The sequence below is a fragment of the Myotis davidii genome, unplaced genomic scaffold, assembly GCF_000327345.1.
Source record: "Myotis davidii unplaced genomic scaffold, ASM32734v1 scaffold512, whole genome shotgun sequence".
In the NCBI taxonomy this organism is placed as follows: domain Eukaryota; kingdom Metazoa; phylum Chordata; class Mammalia; order Chiroptera; family Vespertilionidae; genus Myotis; species Myotis davidii.
Window position 1 is genome coordinate 1683157 of NW_006284323.1, and position 21264 is coordinate 1704420.

Genomic DNA, 21264 nt, shown 5'->3' on the forward strand with positions numbered 1-21264 from the left:
GTGGCCCTCACCCCAGGCCATGCTCTTCCCTCTGGGATTCCTGCCAGACTCCCTTCCTCAAGCCTCCCTCCTCGCTGCCTCCTTTCCTCCCTCCCTCCTTCTCCTTCCCTCTCCTTCCTACCCCTCCTCCCGTTCCCCTCCCCACTCCCTCCCTTTTTCCCCTTCCATTCTTCTAAGAAAGAATATTTCCAAGAGGATCAATTGGAGGACAACAGCCATTTTATTTCTAGTTTATAAACGTTGAAAAAGGAGAATTTGAAATGATTGCATCTCTGGGTTTTGCTCTGGAAGGTCCTGGAGGTGTGACTGCATCCCTGGGTTCACAGGTTGACATGAGGGTCCTGTGTGGTTGTGTCCCTGGTTTCAGCCCCTTTGGGTTGTGGCACAGCCAGATCTGGCCCGGGCTGGTCTGTCCCCCGGCCACGCTGCCTTTCTCTGGGCACTTTCTGGTCAAGGGCTGTTCTGCTGGGCTCACCGGCCGGGGAGGAAGAGAGAGCGCAGCTTGGAAGTGAAGTCAGGGCTTGCTTTCAGTATGTTTCTGGCCTGCTCAACAGTTTCCTCACCTAATTTTCTCAAAATAGTTTGGAAATCTTGAGGCAAATTATTTAAAAATTTCTTGCCAAATTTAGCACCCAGAGGCATCGTCTCCTCTGTGAGCAAGCGGATCTCAGCAAGAGGTCATTTCCTTCTCTGGTCTGCTGCGCGGAGCGAGCATTAAACCGGCATCCGCGTTCAGGTGTCTTGGGAGGAAGGACAAGCAAAGACTTGGGCAAGGACCCGCCTGAGCCCCGTGTGATGCGTGTGGTCCTTTCCATTAGCGACAGTGTCCCGTGGCTGCTGTTCACAAATCACCACAACATACGCAGCTAAGAGCAAGAGAAACGCGTCTTCTAGCAGTTCTGGAGGCCAGAAGTCTGAAATCAAGGTGTGGGCAGGGCCTCCTCCCAGCGCTCCAGGGGACGATCCTTCCTGCCTCCTCCAGCTCCTGGGGGTGCCGTCCTGTCCTCCTCGGCTTGTGGCTGCATCACTTCCGGGTCTGCCTCCTCTCTGTGTCTTCTGCCTCCTAAGGATTCAGGGCTCAGCCTGACCCAGGATTAGCACCTTATTATTCTCCAGCCTCCCTCAATCACATCTGCAAAGGTCCTACTTCCTAACGCGGTCACAATCTGAATCTACGGGTGGACATGAATGTTAGGGAGACGCTCCAGCTACCACAACTGCTATTCTTGCTTGCATCGCTTCCTTCCCAGGGTGCCCTGACTGGTGCGTGTTCTCTTCCAACACCCTGGGGACACTCACAGGAAGCCGTGGCCCCGGGCGTTGCGGATCTGGTTTCTCCCTAACGCATTCAGCAGATCCCGGAGACGGAGCTGGAAACGCTGCCTCGTCTTTTTCCTTCTGGGATGGAAAAATGTTCTCCGTGGCTCCACCGGCCAGGGAGACATTCCGAGCATTGTGTTGTGCTGCCGTCACGGGTTTGAATGCCCAGGCCCAGTTCTCCAGTGGGCCTGGCAGAAAGAGCCCCCTTGCAGTGCCCACCCTGTGCCAGGGCTCTTGCAACGCTGGGGGGAGGGCGGGGTCTGCACATCTGGAAAAGCAGGTGACAAAGGGGGAAGGCCCGTTTCCCAGCCATCCTCCGTCCTGGGGTGCGATGTGCGTTCTTTTCTTGGTCCGTGACTTGGAAAATGTTCTGATTTAGAGAGGACTGCTGCCCCTATAAGAATTTTAAATATATTTCAATATTAAATGTAAATATACTCCCAAGACCAAGTGCACCCATCCCCGGGCATCCATTTCTCATCTGGGATGACCTCCTATCACTCTTGGATTCCCTCGCCAGGAGGTCACTGGAGAAAGCTGCCGAAAACTAACGTTCCCCGTTTGTGATCTCCGTGGGAAAGGGGGTGCAACCAGCCACGCCGGCAACACCGGAACGCAGGTTTTCCTGAAGGCTGGTGTCTATTCTGGGAAGTGGCTGTGGTTCTGTTAGGCTGTGGTTCTGTTAGGCTGTCTACGTACCAGAAAGTAAGGTGTCCTCGGGCAAAGGGGTGGGGGAGGCCGCAGTGGAGTCCCCTCTTCTGTGTGTTTGTCTTGGTGATCCCTACCATGCATGGGGCTGACTCCAGGCCATTCAGGCCACAAGCACTTATTGAGCACCTACTGTATGCCAGACATTGGGCTGGGTATCAGGAGAGGTAGCTTAGCTGTGATTCCTTCTGTTTTTGCCCAATGTCTCTCAGGGAAGAGGAGCCCTTTGCTCACATGGATATAAAAGATAAAGGGCCCAAACTGTCAGAGGGCAGAGGGCTGGGGCTGGGGAAGGGCAGGAAGGCGCAGGGGTAAATCCGTGTTTGAGCCGGTGCTTACTGGATCATATTTAGTTCCCTGTTGGTCCCACCCTGACCAGATGGCCCTCTTGTCCTTCCTAAGCATTCGCTCCTCGGGCCAGGCCCAACTGAAATATCTGACCTTGGCCTCTGACCCCGGCCAGCCTGGACCCTGGACCCAGCTCCTCACTCAGCTCTGCCTCTGTGCTGTGGTTGTGATCTGTTTAGGGGCTCACCTGGTGCACAATGGCCATTAGCAGGACCCTTCCAGGGCCAGGAGTTCCTGGGCAAGTGCAGCCCTGCCACCTCTGGCGGACCTCCCTGAAGCTGGCCAACCGACCCAGACCCTGATTCCCATCTGTGCCATGCATGTGCTCATGGTCCACGCTGTCCTGTCTGCCACACTGTCCCCTGCATGACTGGCTACTGCTGGGCACCCTTGGAAGGCCTGACCGGACCCAGGTTGCTGAGTGTCCCCTCCCTGCACCACTGGTGGGGACAGTTCCCCCAGCCCTGGCCAGCTCTCATCTGGGCCCAGTCTGGGTCTACCACTAGGCCAGGCCTTCACTGCCTGCCTGCCTGTCTCCAGATGACCAGTGACAAGGGGTCTGTTTGGCCAGCAGTTCCCATGCATGGACAGTGACTGCAATTGACATGGCACATGGTACAATTCCCTGTACACACGTCATCTCATGGTCACTCTTGTACTTGACCTTCATAAAGAGGAAGCAAGGACACTGACCTTGATGAAGCACTAGCTGTGAGCAAGCAAGCCCTAGGGCCCTCCTGAGCAAGGGCGTTGTTCCCTGTTTGCAGGTGAGGACACAGCCCAGTGCCTTCCCGAGTGAACGGTGGTGTCAAGATGGAGCGGGAACCTGAGGACCATGGACGGTTCTTTCTCCTTCTCCTCTCAGCGCCAGTGGGTCCCTCCCGCCCTGTCTCCTGCTCCCTGGAGCGGAGTGCCTGTTCACTCTCACTGAAGCCACCCACTCGTGAAGGGCACCTTGCTGAGAAGCTGTGATCACAGGCACAGAGGCTGGATGGGGCGAGGGTGGGAGCCACACCTGCGTCTGGCAGGTTCACCCCGTGCCAGCTTCTCCTCGTCACAGCGCTTAGATAGATAAGGCATTCCAGCCTTAACAGCCCTCATTATCTGACCCAAATACCTCCTGCTGCAATTGAAGTCCACCCTGCAGACCCGGCCCTGCGTGACACGGAGGCCCCGTCGCACACCCTGAGGGGTCAGGTAGGGGAGGTGCCCAGGGCCCACCTCACTGGCGCTCTGCCTCGATGCCCACTTCAAGAGAGACTCGGCCCTCAGATGCCTCCCTCTCCTGAGCTGGGGCTGGAAGGATGGTGTGATGGACGGGGCGGGGTCACACCAAGCTCCTGGCCCTGGAGCCTTTGCAGGCTGTGCCCTCTCCCATCAGGTCCCAGTTTTTATCCATGGACCCTGCTGTCGTGATGTGATTGGCTGTGAAATTAGGTTTGATGTCAGCCTTCTCCATTGCACTGTCAGAGGTTCCCAGGGCTGCTGTCATGAAGTGCCACAAACTGGGTGGCTTAAAACAACAGAAATCTGTTCTCTCGCAGTCCGGAGGCCAGAGGTTCGAGATCCCAGCCTGGGCAGGGCCACGCTCCTGGTGGTGGCCGGACGCCGTGGCATCCCTCGGCCGGCAGCTCTGATCACCCAACCTGTCTCACCGCTCCATGGCCTTCTCTCTGTGTGTCTGCATCCCAACTCCCTTCACACAGGACCCAAGTCCTATTGGATTTAGGGCCGGGAGAACCTCGCCTTAACTAAGTGACATCGGCAAGGCACCCGCTCACGCAGGGCACCTCGCCCTGGAAGGCACGTGTGGATGTCCGGGGAGATGGGTGAATGAGCAGGCAGGGAGCTGACCCTGTGGCCAGACTGGAAATGAAGAGCCTGGGCATCCAAGGAAAGTCCGGTTTGTGCGGATGATTTTTCTCTTTTCCTCTGCCTTCTTGAATGTTTTGATTCTTCTGTCTCAAATGCGAATTCTCTCAACTTCACCGCCCCTCCTCCATTCTCACTTCCTGTTTCCTGCCTCTCATCTGAGCTGTTTCAGAACTCGAAACCATCAGGGCCGAATAAGAAGCAATGGTGGGACTTTCTCCTGCGCCCTGACACCACACAGGTCCCGAGCAGCTTCCTGTGTCACCCTGGGGCTGCTGGGCACGGACCCTTGAAAAGTGCTGGCAGGGAGAGCCCTGGGGGCGTGATGCAGACCTGCCATGATTGGAGGCCAGGCAGCCCTTCTCACGCCCTGTTTTATTTCCACTTGTCTGCAGGGCAAACTCCTACACATGCATCTTGCAAGGCCTGCTCTGACCTTGGGAGCTTTCTCCTTCACCCAAGAGGCTCTGAGCTCATCTCTGACTGTGTCTCAGAAAACCAGCAAGACTAATAGTGCTAGGTGCTTACTGCCACCAACATCCTCCCTAGCTCCTCCCATCACAGTGTCTTAGTCAGCTGGGGCCACCATAACAACACGCCACAGCCGGTGTGACTTAAACGCAGGAAGTTATTCATAGCTCTGGAGGACGGAAGTCCAAGATCGAGGTAACAATACCGTCAGTTTCTGGTGAGGTTTTTTTTACCTTTCATATGGCCACCTGCTTACTGAGTCCTCACATGGAAGAGAGAGCGAGAGAGTGAGAGAGAATGAGAGAGAAAGAGGGCTCTGGTGTCTCCTCTTGTAAGAGCATGGATTCTATCAGATGAGGGTCCCACCCTTATGATCTCATTTTACCTTAATCACTTCCTTACCCCTAATATAACCGCACTCGGGGTTAGGGCTTCAACGTACACATTTTGGGAACACACAAACTTTCAGTCCATAGCGTACACACTATGTAGTGGACTGTTGAACCTCTGTTCATAGGACCACAGAACTCAGAGCCTGAGGTGAGAAAGGCCCCCTCCCTCCACAGGTGGAGAAAGCAGGCAGAGCTCAGCTCAGGTACCAACACTGAAAGCAGAGAGCCGGTTCATGTCCATAGAGACACTGGTTCCAGGGACAAGAAGCATGCTCATCCCGTGTGCTTGTGCATGTGTGTGAGCATGCTGGGTGTGTGCCTCTGCACATACACACATGAGTGCAAGTATGCACATGCATGCATAAGTGTTCAAGCATGTGTGTCTGCGTGTACACACCTACATGAGAAAGTGTGAGTGTGTGAGTATGCAAGTGTGTGTGAGCATCTGCACAACTACATGCACATATCAGTGTGAGAGTGTGGATGTGCAGGAGAGTGAAGGTGTGTGAGTGTGCATACATGAGTGTGAGAATGCGTGAGTATGGACATGTGTGAATGTGCCTGTATTATGTAGACATACGAGAGTGTGAGTGCGAGTGTGTCTGTGTGCATGCATGAGTGTGAATGTGCATATATGTATCCTTAAATCCAGCATCGCACCATGGAGGCTGCACCTAGAGTGAACCGGGATCTTTGCTGGATGAACCTGTGGCCAAGCACACCCAGGAGGTGATAAATGTGATGTCCTGGAGGGTTATTTCCTCTTCAGAGTGTTTACATGAAAAAGGCAGATGTGGAAAATCCCTACAGTCATCATGCAGAAAAATATGCCTCCATAACAACTGGAGGAAGAGACCCCATTGTAGATGAAATTAACACACACACACACACACACACACACACACCCTTCGTGTACCTGTATGAGAGGGAGCTTGAGGGAGGACCAAGCTAGAAACAGACTGTCCATTTTGAGGGTTTTATTACATTATATGAGTTTCAATATAAACAGAAACTATTTGTGATGACATTTAATGGAGAATTTCAAATTAGAATGAAGTGCCCAGCTGCTAAAATGTCTTGGCATTGCTACCCTCTCTTGGAGGCTGTGGCTGGATGTGCTGTTGGTTGGCACTGTGACCAGCCAGGGAGTGGAGTGGAGTGGAGCATGAAGACTTGGCCTTTGGGGTCGACTCTCCCACTCGCTCGCTTGTGTGGCCTCTCTGACCCTCAGTTTTTTCTTCTGTGCAGTGGGGCTAAGAGACCTGCTTCGTAGGGTCGTCCTGAACATGAGAGAAAATGGTGCACAGCACCAATTTCAAGTTTTAAAATGTATCATTACTCTTGATTTCACCTGCATATTTTATAGAAATGGCTATACATTATAGAAGCCAAAAGCTCTAAGAGATGACATGATAGAATGTCATCATAGAGAATCATCTCACATTTTTAAGCATTGAGATTTCCCTAAATTACAATGTATTTTGTATTTATTCTGTTAGTGCTCATTAAATTTTGTTCTCTTGAATATTGTCTTATAGCTTTAAAATGTATTATTTTCTTATTGAGACTGTTTTTAACCTTCGTTCCAGCACTATCTGGGTCGAGAGTCGATCCTGCTCGCCTGGTTCTCTGTAAAGGGTGCTGTCTCCCAGGAGACTCGCGCTGAGCCCCTTAACTGCGCGATTATTTCTAGCTCCCTTTTTTGGTGTTCTCGTCCTAGCATGTGTCGTTTAGCCGTTAACCAAGCAAATGCAGCAGCCAGTCATCTCAGAGGCTAATCCACGGAGAATGGGAGACATAGCAACGCAGCCATGGTGATGCGGGCGCCAGGCTAGAAACTCCCTCTGGAAGAACTGCTTGGTGTTTCACACACAGGGGACTTAGACTTCTGCACCTGCAGCCACGATGGGTCTCTGCTGCCCTAATTGGAAGTTTTCTCAGCAGAATTAATGAGATCTTCACCTGACTTTCAACGTCGGGCCTGGGTTTTCAATACCAGGCACCGAAAAACAACCCACCAGGGGAACGAGACAGCACCCACCAGGCAGCATTTCATAAGAGATTTAAACCCGTTTCACATACAAGATCATGGCTACTGACATAAAACGGAGATCAGCCATCATTCTGTCGGCCTCACTATGGCTCCTTTTATTCCCGCAGCCCTTTTGGGGCCGTGCCCACTGGCATATATCATACAGAGTCGCGGTCTTTATGGGGACAGACTGTGTGAGCTGCCGCGTTGACCTGCCTTCACCTGTGTGAAGTTTTGTCTTCCTGACAGGCGAGCCTGTCATTGTGTGTGTGCGGGATGTCACGCCCAGATGCTGTGTGGTAATTTACCCTCCCGTTCTCCTGCGAGGCTCACTGGACGCTTTTCCATGTTAAATCCTGACAGGGGATGAGCACCTCTGGGACCACAGTGTCCTGGCCCAGGCAGGTCCTCCGGAGCCATCACTGGGTTAAGCTGAGGGCCGTTTTCAGGGCTTTTGATCTGTACTGTCCGCTTGTGGGAAGGATGCCTTTCTGAACCTGATGGACCACTTTGATTTGACGCTGTTGTCTCCTGCCAGTTCGCAATGATAAGCTTCAGAGAGTACTTTGTGCTTGATGGAGGGAGTCAGATTCGGGTCTGAAATGTGTTTCCTGTGTAACAACGAGATGGGACCCAGCGATGCAGCCTGGCGGGTGGGTACTCGCCTTTCCTCAAAGATGCCGTCAGCCTGGAGGGAGAAAGGGCTGTGACATGCAGGCGCCCCCGGGGACGCGCCGTGACAGCGGCAGGCGCTAACGAGAAGGCATAAGGGACTGCTCCCTGGGAGCGCATCCTCTGAAGCCATTGCCACTGTCGGCGGCACAGGGAGCAGAAGGGTCCTCTCTCCAGCCCAGCGGCCCAGGCCCCTTTGTGCTTCTGCTCAGGAGAGGCCCAGAGCCGCCGCCACTGCCCGGCCATGCTCAGGACCCTGGGGCTGGCCCTGCTGCCTCTGCTCAGCACCGTGGGCTCCAGCCAGGCCAGCGGCTTCACAGGTGAGGGGTCCCGGCTTCACGGTGTAGGTGATGCCGGAGGAGGGAGCTCCCCGGGGGAGGGTCTCCATGAGTATGGGCAGCCCCGCTGAGAGCTGCTTGGAGCGGGTAGCATCTGTTCTTCTCACCAAACTTTCTTGCAGCCACAAAAGAGGTGGCATGAGTGTCTCTGAATCCCCTGGGAGCCGTGGTTCAAATGCAGACTCTGAGTCAATGGTTGGGACCCGGAGCTGTGCATTCCCGCCGGTGGTGGGGGATGTAGGGCCACAGCCACCCCGAGAGGAGGTGCAGATGAGGTCTCCGAGCCTTGGGTCCTCGGCTTACAGAGGAGATGGCGGCCCAGGGGGTCGGGACCTCGCCCAAGGCCACACAGCTGGCGGAGGGCGGTTTCCACGGGGGACCCTGACAGGGAGCCCTGAAGGGGGCTCTCCGTCCAGCTGCCCCTCACCTTGGGCTCTGCCAGCCCCCATTTCCTCAGTGGTAAGTGAGGACGGAGGTGGCCCACCGGGGAGTGAGGAGTTGGGTCAGGGCACCTGTCCAAAGCCTTTGCCAGGCACAGGGTCAGCTGCTAAAAAACATTGATTTCTGAAGCCCCAGATTTCAAAGAACTGAGATCGGCAACCTTTAAATAATTGTCCTCCTAAAATCTGTCTCATTCAGCTGGGAACTCAACAGGTCCATTCTGTTCCCATAATCAACTTCAGTTTGCTCTAGTGTAAAGTTTTTGACTCATAAGAGGATTTTGGTTTAGTTGTGGATGTTTTTACTCGATTTCCCCTTTGGAATGGGTTTAATGTGTGAACCACGCAGCTCAGCCCAGAAGGAGCGGGACTAACGCGGAGCGAGAGGAGACCTGGGAGGTGTTGTGTGACCCCTCATGGTACATGTGAGGACCCGGGGACAGAAGCTCAGTGATGCTCAGAGTCCCCATCTACTTGGTCTTAGGTGCTGGGTACAGCCTTTGCAGTCATTCATTCGGTTAATCCTACAACCCAGGGCATAGCTCAGGGGTAGGCAAACTTTTTGACTCAAGGGCCACAATGGGTTCTTAAACTGGACCGGAGGGCCGGAACAAAAGCATGGATGGAGTGTTTGTGTGAACTGATATAAATTCAAAGTAAACATCATTACATAAAAGGATACGGTCTTTTTTTTTTTTTAGTTTTATTCATTTCAAATGGGCCGGATCCGGCCTGCAGGCCATAGTTTGCCCACGGCTGGATAGCTAGTACTTTACAAGTGACAAGACTGGGGCACTGGAGGGCATGAAGCGGGCTCTGAACCACACAGCTGGTGATTGTGAAGCTGTGTGCATTGAGTGCTCTGACCCCAGGGCCCAGGCTCTGGAGCGTGAAGAGGTCCCGTCTCTGAAACGAGAGCCCAGGACCCCCGGCTCCCACGCTGATGGCTCTCAAAGGGATTTATTTTTATTTTTTAAATATATTTTATTGATTTTTTTTACAGAGAGGAAGGGAGAGGGATAGAGAGTTAGAAACATTGAGGAGAGAGAAATGTTGATCAACTACCACCTGCACACCTCCCACTGGGGATGTGCCCGCAACCAAGGTACATGCCCTTGACCGGAATCAAACCTGGGACCCTTCAGTCTGCAGGCCGACGCTCTATCCACTGAGCCAAACCAATTAGGGCTGAAGGGATTTATTGAATGGTAGGATCTGCTAAGGGGTGTCTACTCCGGGCTCTGCTGAGCAGCCAGGCTCAGAGAGGACCCGGTGGCCTCTGGGAGAATGTAAACAACAGAACCAAACAAGTCGCTCCCAAGTGCAGCTTCACAGGAGATGTGTGTGCGTGTGGCATGTGTGCTAATAACCAGCTGGGACCTTGCCATGATCAGCTGGGGACCGGTGACTCTCTGGAGATAAGGACGAGGTGCCAACCACTAATGAAGGGTGGCATCTTGTCTCAGGTGAAGACGAGAAAGACAAGATCCAGGCCCACCTTGCCGAATTTTCCGTGCAGGAAGTCCTTGTACTTTGTCCTGTTAGTCCATCACTTTCAGGCGGCCATTGTCCCTAGCCCCTCACCCAAGTCACCTCTAAGCTCTGGGCTAAGTGACCTTGGTCTCAGAGAATGACTTCTCCTGCCCCACCCACCTACCGAGGGGCCTCCCATCCCTTCCCAAAGCTTACTGTTGCCCACCCTTTTGGCGGAGACAGGCAACAGGTGTCTCCACTCCCAGAGGCCCTGCCACCCCCAAAGGTGACAAGGAGGCAGCCAGTTGGGTGGGCTCGCTCTGGGGTGGGGCAAGTCAGCACTGCATTCACCCCAGAGTAAGGCTGTGGGCTCTCCCACCGGCCCGGGCCAAGGGCCGGCTCAGTCCATTTCTTCCCGGGGAATGCTAGCCCGCTGCGTCTTGCTCTCTGCACACTTGGGCCCTGTTGTGAGGCAGACCATCCAGGGGGTGCTGCCTGTTACTGGGGATGAAGGTGATTTATGCCGCCATCCCTGAGTTCCTCTCCAGAAACCCAGCTTCTCCCTGAGGGTTGTACACTGTCAAATGGAGCACCTACCCATTGGCTGCACAGTCTCCTAGAGCTTGGCGCTCAGAGGTTGAGAATCTGAAAGTGTGGAGTATATTCAGACCTTGCATTCATCCTGCCCTGAGAGCCACATGCTGGCGGTGTGAGCGCCCTGGGGCTGGCGACCTGAGCTCCCTGGGGCTGCCTGGAGGAAGTACCACAGGCTGGGAACTAAAACCGTGGAGATTTATTTCCTCACAGTTGTAGAGGCCAGAAGTCTAAGATCAAGGTGTCAGCGGAACTAGTTCCTCCTCTTGGCTGCGAGAGAAACCCTGCCCACCCTCTCCCCAGCTCCTGCTGGTTGCTGGCCCTCTTGGGGCTCCTTGGCTGGTAGAGTATCACCTGGATCTCTGCCTCCATCTTCATGTGGCCTTCTCCCTGTGCCCATTCCTGTCTCTGTGTCCAGATTTCTCCTGTCCTATTGGATGGGGGTCACTATAGCCTCATCTTAACTAATTGTATTTGCAAAACCCCTATTTATAAATAAGGTCACCTTCTAAAGTATTGGGAGTGAGGACTTCAGCATATGAACTTTGGGTGGGTGCGGGACACAGTTCAGCTCATAACAGTCCCTGCTACGTGAGACAACAAGAGCTCCCTGGGCAGATGGGATGCCCCAAGGCCACAGTGTCCATGACAAAGAGGCACAGGACTGGAGATGGTAATGGGAACCACAGGGTCTTGAGTGATCATGCCGATGAAGGGGCCATGGGCACAGAGCCCAGTGTCATCCTACAGCGGGCACTATGCCCTCATCTCTCAATAACGACAGTAACAGTCAGATGGAACGTGACCATCTATGATGCCTCACGTGTGTTTGAAATTTCTCTTTACTTATCTCCCATCTCATTCCTTAAAAGGGTGTGATTGCTCTCTGAGCCTGGTGCATAGTAGGCCTTCGGTATATAGTTACTGTGCGAATCGTTACTGATGCACTTCTCTTGTGACAGACTGTGGCTCATGGAGATTGAGATGTGCACAAGATTCTCCTGGCTGCAGGGTCACAGAGCATGAAGCTGAAAATGGGGCCCTGAGCCCTAGAAGTCTGACTCCCTCCTCCGTGTCTCCCTCCTGTGTCCCGGGGGCTGGGCACAGCGCAGCGCGGCCTTGTGGCTGCTCCGTGTTCTGTAGAGAAGGGTCTCTCAGTGGGCAGGTCTTTGTTTACACTTTATCCCTTTGAGGTCCCGCTGCTGCACTGACTTCTCAGTGGGGCGGTGGGCAGATTCCGAGGGTACCCGAATGCAGAGATCTTGTTTCACGCGCTTCTGCAGAAGCCAGATAAGCTCTCACATTGATCTGACTCTGGTGTTTGTTCTTTCTTTGGCTCCTGCGTCTCCCTGCTCCCTCGTAGACAAAGGCCTGTCCTTGCTGAGCTACCAGCTGTGCAACTACAGCGTGACCCAAAATGTCCAGAAAGTGGAGGCCGTCCGGATGTCCCATGTGACCTACGCCCCCTGCGGCGGGTGGATCCCATGGAGGCGGTGCCCCAAGACCATCTACAAGACCCGGTACCTGGCCGTGGACGTCCCTGAGTCCAGGAACGTGACCGACTGCTGCCAGGGCTACGAGCAGCTGGGCCTCTACTGCGTCCTGCGTGAGTCCAGGGCTGTGGGTGGGCTGTGGGCCACCCCCCCACTTCCTTCTCCCTGAGCGTCCTGATGAGTCTTGGGATGGTTACTGATCACATCCACTAGCCCTGAACCTACTAGATCTTTGGGAAACACTGGTTTCTAACCACGAGCATCAGGATCGTGTGGAGGGCTTGCCCCAGCACACATCACTGGCCTACCCCCGGCTTTGGATCCAGCGGGTCGGGGTGAAGTACAAGGTCCCAGGTGGTGCTGATGCTGCCCGCCCAGGGTTCTGGTTTGAGAACCTTTGCTCAGGAGCCTTGGCACCCAGACCTCATTGCACACCGAAGGCCCCTGGGCAGCTTTAGAGACACAGCTGCCCAGGTCCTGCCCTTGGAAATTGTGATGGACTTGGCCTGGTCGTAGCTTGGATGGTGGGATGTTTTTAAAGCTCCCAAGCTACTAACTCATAGCTGACTTTGAGAACCAATGTTGCAGTCACCTTTTCTTTTTAAAAGTGGTAGTGGATCCCTTTTTGAAATCTGAAATCCTAATCTGAGCTCCAATATATGAAAGAGATGGTAGTACCCCCTAACTGCTCAGAGGCCCCAAGTCCTCTTACTTACTCGGTGTGGTTTGGAAGATTCTCGGGGTGGTTACCAGGGTGACCGGTGCGAGTGCGCTGGGCCAGTGTCTGAGGCCAGGTGGGCTGTGCTGTGTTGGGGTTCAGGGCTCAGCCTTTTGGCAGGAAGTGAACTTTCCAGAAAACCTCTTCCAGGGGAAAGGGTACATTGTGAGTGTGTGTGGGTAGTGGTGATTGTTACATCTGAGTCAATACCAGATCTCAAATGAGTTTCTGAGCAGTCGGAGGTACCTCTGTCCCCATCCGTCATGGAGGGGAAGTGGGAAGGGTGTGACTTCAGTGAGTGCCAACGGGGTCACCCTGAGTTGTGAGGGCTACCATCTCCAGGGTGCAGAAGGCACCACTCAGGTGGGTCTGAGAGGGGATCCCACTTGATCCATCCTGGGCCTGAGGCTAAGGCATGGCCATCACACCCCAGGGGCCACAGGATGTAGCCTGTGTCCTGAAGACCTGCAGAAGGCTGCGTGGGCTTGGCACGCTGAGTCATGCAGAACCTCCCCCCGCAGGTCCCCTACACAACTCAGCAACCAAGGCCTTAAAACGGGAAGAGCATTGAGGGCACGTACAATATTTCTCTCAGTCTAAGTGACTTTAATTTTTATCTTTAAATTCAGCATTAGGAATGCAGTGATAACTCAGACATCACTATACTGAGACTTATCTTTTTACTATAATTACAAATATGAGTACACGAGCCATGTGGAAACTCTGGAAACAAAGACGAATCTCCCAGAGACAGGGATGCCATTTTTCATGGACCTGCTCAGAGGGCCAGGCACAGGGATGTCCAGACAGCTCAGGGCTGTGTCTTCAAATGAAACCATTGTTACAAACACTGCCACCACCAATAAAAACCAGATAGGGCCAGCTGACCTCAGGGCAATGGCTTAGAGCCAGTTGCACATTCCCGTTGGTTCTCTAAAGGGATGCTGAAGGGAGGGCGGGGCTGTCCCCTGGAGATCCTGCCCGCCGGGGTGCTGGGTAGAAGGAGTCTCTTCCTGTGCTGACACCTGCCCCCTCTCCTCTCTCCGTGTCTTCAGGGCACATGCGCGAAGGGGTGGCCAGCTGGGCTGCTTGCCCATGCCCTGGGAGCCCCTCTCTTCCTGGAGGGCAGGGGTTCCATTGTTTGTGAAGACCTGGGGGCCCATGAACCTTGGTATGGAGCATCAGAATCCACAGAGAAAAGGCAGGTGTGGCCCTGTTCCATTTGTCTTCACGTGTGAAGGCCACACAGGTCAAAACCTGCTGGCTGTGGTCGGGGCTAGTGAGGTCACAGGTCCAATGGTCTGGAGGAGGGTCCAGGATTGGCTGAGCCACACTAGCCCCGCCCACCATAGGGTGTCCTTTCTGTAAGGGCTGTTGCCCTGCTGAGCTGAACAAGTCCCAAAGGAGAGGAGGCAGGGAGGGCTGGTGCTCCTCCCCCACCACCTGCCTCTCATCTTTCTTCCCCGAAGCAAACCAGCCACCAGGAAATGACTCTCATGGGACATCAACCCCACTTTTAAAGTGTTAGCACCTTTAATTAGAAGCTCACCAGGTGAGAGTCCCATGGGCAGGTCTGCTCCGGGGAGTTACAGTAGAGGTGTGGCTAGAATAAGGAGAGTGGGGGTATGGGGGGACAAGCTGAGCACCTCAGGGCCAGCACATTGGCAGCTGGAACTGCCCGTGGTGGAAGCATTTACACCAGGGGCATTGGCAACACAGCCTCCACCTCCTCCTCCTGAAGCTCCTTCTGCAGAGCCTGACTGTTCGATTAGAGCTCACTGGGAGCAGCCTAGCAACAGGCTGGCTCTTTGGAAACTGAAGAGATTCAGTCTCTTTGCACAGGTTGGGGCAGAGGCCAGACCCTGGATGTGGTAGCTTTGGGGACAGCCTGGGCATCTGGGGAGGACAGGTGGGCCTCCAGGTCCCCCTGGGCCTGGGGAGACTTGTGTCTTGGCAACCCAGGGCTCTCAGCTCACAGGTCTCATCTCCAGGCAGCAGGGAGACGCAGACGAGCTTCCTCCTTCCCCCTCCCACTCAACAGCCGATTCACACACAGTGACATGCCTTTCGGTCTAAATGGCTTTCAATTTCTAGAAACCCAGCCTTTGGAAGGCAATGATAACTCAGACATTATTTTTTTTAAATGTATCTTTGTACTATCATCACAAAAAAGAATGCACACGCCATGCAGAAAATCTGGGACACAGAAGAGATCACAGGGACATCACCAGTAAGCCCCCCTGCTCCCCAAAGCAGAGCACTGTGAACATTCTCCTCTATCTCCATTCAGGGCGGGCATTTTACGGAAGGGGGGTCACCCTGTTTGAGATTTTTCTGTAACAGGTTTTTACCATTTGGCAGTGTCTTTGGGCCACGTTTCGTGTCACTATATATCGGCCTGCAGCATGATTCAACGGCACATGGCATTACCTCACATGGATGTATCAGCGTGTAGCAATCTCCCACCATTTCACATCTAGTTGCTTCCAAGTGTTCATTATTGTGCATAATGCTGCCATGAGTGTCCAATGGTGCAGACACCGCTACACACAGCTGGGTGTGGCACGAACTGAGCGTCCTAGCCGATGCTAGCCAACTGTGGTGACACCCTGGCTTCCCCTCAGCCTGCCTTCACCACGGGCCCATCATTGTGGCAGAAGGACCCCACTGCTCCTAGAGACTACCCCAAACTCCCCGGCCCCCAGGCTGAGACCAGGGTCCCTTTGGGGAAGGAGTTCGCCTGGGAAGGCGGTAGGAGTGGGAATGACATTCCAGAAGGATCACATTTTGAGCCCAGGCGGCCTCGGTGGGTCGTCCCCTAGCACCGTGACTGACCTTGGGTTGCCAGGCATGGAGCAGTCCTGTTTCATTGTCCGTGTTGAGATAGTGGAAAGAGAAGCGGATTTCTGAGTTTCTACCAAGTTGGGATTGTGGACTGTACTCTTGGGCTCTCCGCGAGCGCCAGCCCTGTGGGGAGGGAGGAAGGCAGTCCCCACAGTGGTCAGGGCAAGATGAACTCGAACTGGAAAACACGTCTGTTGTGACTGACAGCCATGCTTGGCTGCTGTTTTTTCTTGGTGGCCTATACTTTCTTTTCACTTAAGTAAACCTTTCAGTTTAGATTGACAGACAAGTTGCAAAGGTGGTAGAATTCCCCATACCCGTCAACAGGGTCCCTTGTGTTAGTGTCTTGTGTCACCATCGTATACACGTCCCCAGGAAGCAACCCACGTTGGTGCATTGTTGTTCATTCGACTGCACACTATTTGGATTCCCCTGTTTTTCCTCCTAGTGTCATTTTTCTGTCCCAGGAGCCACCTCACATTTAGTCTCATGTCTCCCTAACTGTAAGGCCGTTGGCGTTTAGGATGGGAAAAAGCAAGCCTTGGTTTGGGCCCACAGGGACGCTGGAACTTCTGTCCCCGTGGCTCTCTGGGTGGCACCACTTGCCCATTGTTTATGTCCCCAAAGCCAGTCCCCGTGTGGCAATTTCTCCAGGACTTTAGACATCACAATGGCGCTGCCCAGACCTGGCCGTCGCCCTCAAGTGGCTGCCCTGTGCTCTCCTCGGTCCACAGAGGCACCTGGAGGTGCGGCCTGAGCGGCTCACCTGGTGTTTGTTGCCGACACCATTAACTGTTAATTGCTCTCCACCAGCCCTGAATCGGTCCGGGGAGTTTGCATCAAGACCCGGCGTCTGCCCGCAGGAGGGGCAGGGAGCATCCACCGCGCCGTGTACCCTGGACGCCGACTGCCCTGGACTTCAGAAATGCTGTTCCTTTTCGTGGGGCCACCGCTGTGTGGCTCCTGCACCCCAAGGTGGGACTGAGACCTGCAGCAAAGCAGGCGCCCGGTGAGGCAGCTGCCCTGGGCTGGGCCTGTCCCGATCTGGTGAAGGTCGGGGTGGGGTGGGGGGAGTGATTTCCAGGAACCTCAGCCAAGGTCATGATTCATGGGGAGTCCACAGCTGTGTGCGGGCACATCCCACTCCCACTCAATGCAACCGTCTCTGCAATGCCTCTGACACTGACGCCTCAGGGGAAGGAGGGGGAGGAGCGCTCACAGGCCTTCCTGGCAGAGCAGTGACCGGTTTCCCCAGTTGCCTGGGGCGCCCTAGAGTCCCCTGGCAGGTGGCACTTATTGGAAGCAGACTGTCTGGTAGCTGCTTCTGAAACGCCACAGGGGCCCGAAATCCTGCTCATAGCACCTGCCTGGCAGGCCCGTGGCCCAGCCCTCAGGGCATGCCTGTCTGGTCTGGAAGGTTCTCTTTGACCGTGGCTGCCCCCAGGAGAACGGGTTGGTCAAGGTTCAGAGCTAAGGATAAATATATCATACTCATTGCCCTGGCTGGGTGGTTCAGTTGGCTGGGATGTTGTCCTATCACCAAAAGGTTGCAGGTTTGATTCCATAAACTAAGTATGTGCTGGGCAAGGCACATACCTAGGTTATGGGTTTGATCCCCAGTTGGGGCGCATATGGGAGGTAACCGATGGATGTTTCTTTCTCACATCAATGTTTCTCTCTCTCTCTCTCTAAATCAATAAAAAAACATAACCAATGCATATCCTCTGGTGAGGATTAAAAAAGAAAAAGAAAATATCATATACATTATATGTTATAATATAGTCTAGCATTAGTATAGTATAAATAATGTAAAGTATTATATATCACATATATTAATTATGCTATTTTACTATATATCACAGTATACATATCCTATAAACTACATATTACACACATTATTATCTAGTATGCATTATCTCCAAAAGTATAGTATGTCGTATATATAAGATTACAAATGTTATAACGTAAGAGACGTGTGGGACAGGAGGTGGGGGAGGTGTCCCATGCCGGTCATGCGGCAGCCCCCCTCCCGCAGGAGGGTGAATGCAGACTGGCCAGCTCCTGCCTCCCAGGCCTCCTGTCCCCCTTCTCAGCCCAGGGCCTCTGGTGGCCCCACCTGGCCCTGGGCCTGTAGCTCATCAGCCTGTGGCCCCTGCAGCTCGAGAGGGGACTTCGGTGCATTCCTGGTACAACGTGACCGTCCTGGTGAAAATGGACTTCGGGGAACTCCAGCAGGTGGACGCCAGGCTGCTGGATCACATGCGGCTGCTGCACTCCATGGTGAGTGAGGGGCGGGCGAGCCCGCAGGCCGCCCTGCTGGCGCCAGCGCAAACCAGGGCTTGGGGAGGGGTTCCACGAGTGAACTTAGAATGCCCGGCTCTGAAGCAGATGTCAATTCCTAATTTAAAAACAAAGCTTTTTTTTTTTTTTTTTAAGTGTGCAGTTTGAAGTTTGACACTCATGGCGTTGAAGCCGTACGCCATCATGGGGTAGAACACGGGACCCCTAATCTTCTAACGGGCTGTTGCTTAAACCAAAGGGTGCCCAGTGTAGACGGCCTGGGCCCCAGAGCTGTGCCCTCACTGGCTTCCCCCTCGATCCCCAGCGTGCTGGAAAATGCTGGATGGGGACATTTACCCAGCACTATCGCTGTTTGGGGCTGGATGGCTCTCTGTGGTGGGGGCCGCCTGTCATCATGGGATTGCACAGCATGCCTGGCCTCTTTGCACATGCACCCAGATGCATGCCCAGCCGTGGCAGCCACACATGTCTCTGAACAAGGCCACATGTCCCCTGAGGGGCAACCTGTTCCTGTTGCAGACACAGCTCACACTTGCTGACACTGCAGAGCCTTCCAGCCAGGATGCCGTTACCCGCGGTGGCCGGGCCATTGCCCATCCTCACGGATGGAGGTCTCTCCAGGGCGTGGTCTGCCCTCAGGGCCACGTGGGCCCGTGTCCCCTGGAGTGAGCCCAGGCTCAGACGGTCCCACACTATGTCTAATGCTCCGGCTTTGCCTCTTGAGATGCTTCATACTTTTTGAGCCAGGCCCTCAATTTTGCTTCTGCGCTGGGCCCCAACACTCTGTGGTTGGTTTTGCCTGACCTTCAGATCCCACAGATGTGTCCCATGGGTGACGGGGAGGGGGTAGACCCGAACTTGGGTCCCTTTCCCACAGAACCGGTGACACACACACTTACCTTGCTCTGGGCTGTCCAGTAAAGCGACTTGAGAGGCATTCTGAAAGGTCACCATCCCCCAGAAACCTCCTTACCTGACCCAGCTGGAGGAGAAGATGGCCCAGCTAGGGCAGGTAAGAAGATGGCCCAAATAGCCAGGGAGAGCATGGCTCAGGAGCCAGACTGCCTGGGTTCAAATCCCGGTGCTGCCACTCATCAGCTGTGTGGCCTTGGGCAAGCTACTTAACCTCTCTGTGTCTTAGATATCACTTCCTTGAACTAAAAATGGTCATAATCCTGTCGGAGACAGTGGCTGTGAGGTTTAAACAGTGCATGGAAAGAGCTGAAAGAGATATTAGGCTGGAGCAAAAAGATACGGATGAAATGAGAAAAGGGGTCACAAAAGCTAAAAAAGTCAGATGTGCAACATGAGACCATGGCTTGACATCCGGTTCTCTAATTCCTGATATAACTCTCTGTCATGAGTGGTGAGGATGGGGACCGCGGGGCTCGGGGGCTGACAGGTGTTTTTCCTGGGGGTGGCCGTGACAGAGCACCACAGACTGGGGGGCTTATGTAACAGACACTTAGGGTCCCACAGGTCTGGAGGCCTGAGATCGAGGTGTGGGCAGGGCTGCTCCTTCCGAGGCAGTGAGGGAAGGGTCCCTCCCAGGCCCCTCTCGGTGGCTTGTAGGTGGCTGTCTTCTCCCTGTGTCCCCACAGCGTTTCCTTCTATTGGTGTCTGTCTCTGTGTCCAGATCTCTTCTCTGTGTACGTCCAGACACCAGTCACACTGGGCAAAGGCTCACCCGAATGACCTCATCCTAGTCTGATTACATCCACTGAGACCCTATGTCCAGATAAGGGCCCATTCTGAAGTCCGGGGGGAGGACTTCAACATAAGGATGTGGGGGTGCGGGGGTGGCCACTATTCAGCCCATAGCAACCAGCGTTGCAGAAGTATTTATAATCTGGTTTGCAGGCTTTCACTGGGCTGATGACAGAAATAAACTACCGTAGGGGTTCTCTTCTGCAGACCAGAATGGCACATACGCAATTAACTTAAATTCTCCGGGCCTCCGTCTCCCTGTCTGTCTGATGGGGCACTTCCCCTGGGCGACGCTCTAACTCTGGCTTCACAGGTGACCAGTGCCCTGCGGCCGATGGACGCTGCTGTCTACCACCTGCACTCGGCCTGTGGGGACACCTCGACCACAGTGTCGTGGCTGCTGCTGGGCCTGCCGCGGTCAGTGCCCGTGGCCAACGTGTCCACAGTGTTGGACGGCATCGTGAAGCGTGTCTATGAGGTGATCAACATCCAGGTGCAAGGTGTGCTTTCCCTCGGTCCTCTCCTTGGGGTGGGTTAAAAATCAATTCTGTGCTTTTCCAAAGCGACATTTGATTTCTTAGAAACAGTTTGCGCCATTGTCCCCACCTTAGCCCATTCTGGTCCAAACCGAGTTAAACTGTGTCTCCGCCACACGCTCCCACTCCCGCGTTTCTCCTTCCATCCAGGTGGGCGCTGGTGAGGGCGAGCTGACCCACCTTAGCCCATTCTGGTCCAAACTGAGTTAAACTGTGTCTCCGCCACACGCTCCTGCTCCCGCGTTTCTCCTTCCATCCAGGTGGGCGCTGGTGAACAGACCCCAGAACATACCAGGATTTCTCCCTTCAGTTCTCGGGTTCCTACACTTCCCCTTCTTGCCCCTTTCCCACCCTCGCCAAGGACATCCTTGTACCCAGAGGCTTTGTCAGCAGAACTCGTACAAAGTTGGATTTGGTGAAGCACACAGATGTGGACTTGTGTCTGGAAGAAATGACCTGGTGTTTCCTTCTTTTCCTTTTCCTTCGGTCTATATCAGGGGTTAGCAAACACTTGCACAGTGTCAGGCAGTAAATGCTTTGGGCTGTGGACCACATGGCCTCTGGCTCAGCGCTCAGCTGTTGTGGGTCGTGGAAGGAGCGTGGTAGGGTGTGAGCGCGCCCACGGCACCAGCAGCACGTCCTGCCCCACGACAGGAGGACCTGAGCCCCCTGCTCCCCTGGGAGGGTGGCTGCTGCTGTGGGAAAGCTCCTCCTAGGACAGTGAAGGTCACACACAAGGATGCCAGGCCCTGGATCTTTCATTCCCCTGAAAATCCTCACATGTGCTCGAGGACCAAACCCACTCGTGCCAATAAGAGAAGTGCCTGGTGGTCTGTGAAGGCCCCCAGCCGGAGACAGGAACGCACCTGTAGGTTAACAGATTGGGGTAGCACTGGAGGGAGGGAGCGAAGGCAGGCCACGGGTGGGGCAGGAGGGGTCAGGTGGGAGAATCTGTTATGGAATGTGGGCTTTGACTGGGTGGGGCATTGTGTGTGTGTGTGTGTG

At 54.2% G+C, this 21264-nt stretch overlaps 1 protein-coding gene across 1 annotated transcript in view; it reads left to right on the top strand.

Annotated features, from left to right (window-relative positions):
• The first annotated feature begins 8059 nt into the window (after window positions 1–8059).
• Window positions 8060–21264, top strand: part of UMODL1 (uromodulin like 1) — a 54411-nt gene continuing 41206 nt past the window's right edge. Inside the window, exons 1-5 of the mRNA XM_006754362.2 lie at window positions 8060–8135; window positions 12024–12266; window positions 16529–16690; window positions 17874–17995; window positions 20037–20223. Coding sequence (XP_006754425.1) covers window positions 8060–8135; window positions 12024–12266; window positions 16529–16690; window positions 17874–17995; window positions 20037–20223 — 790 coding nt within the window. The remainder of the gene's footprint in view (window positions 8136–12023; window positions 12267–16528; window positions 16691–17873; window positions 17996–20036; window positions 20224–21264) is intronic.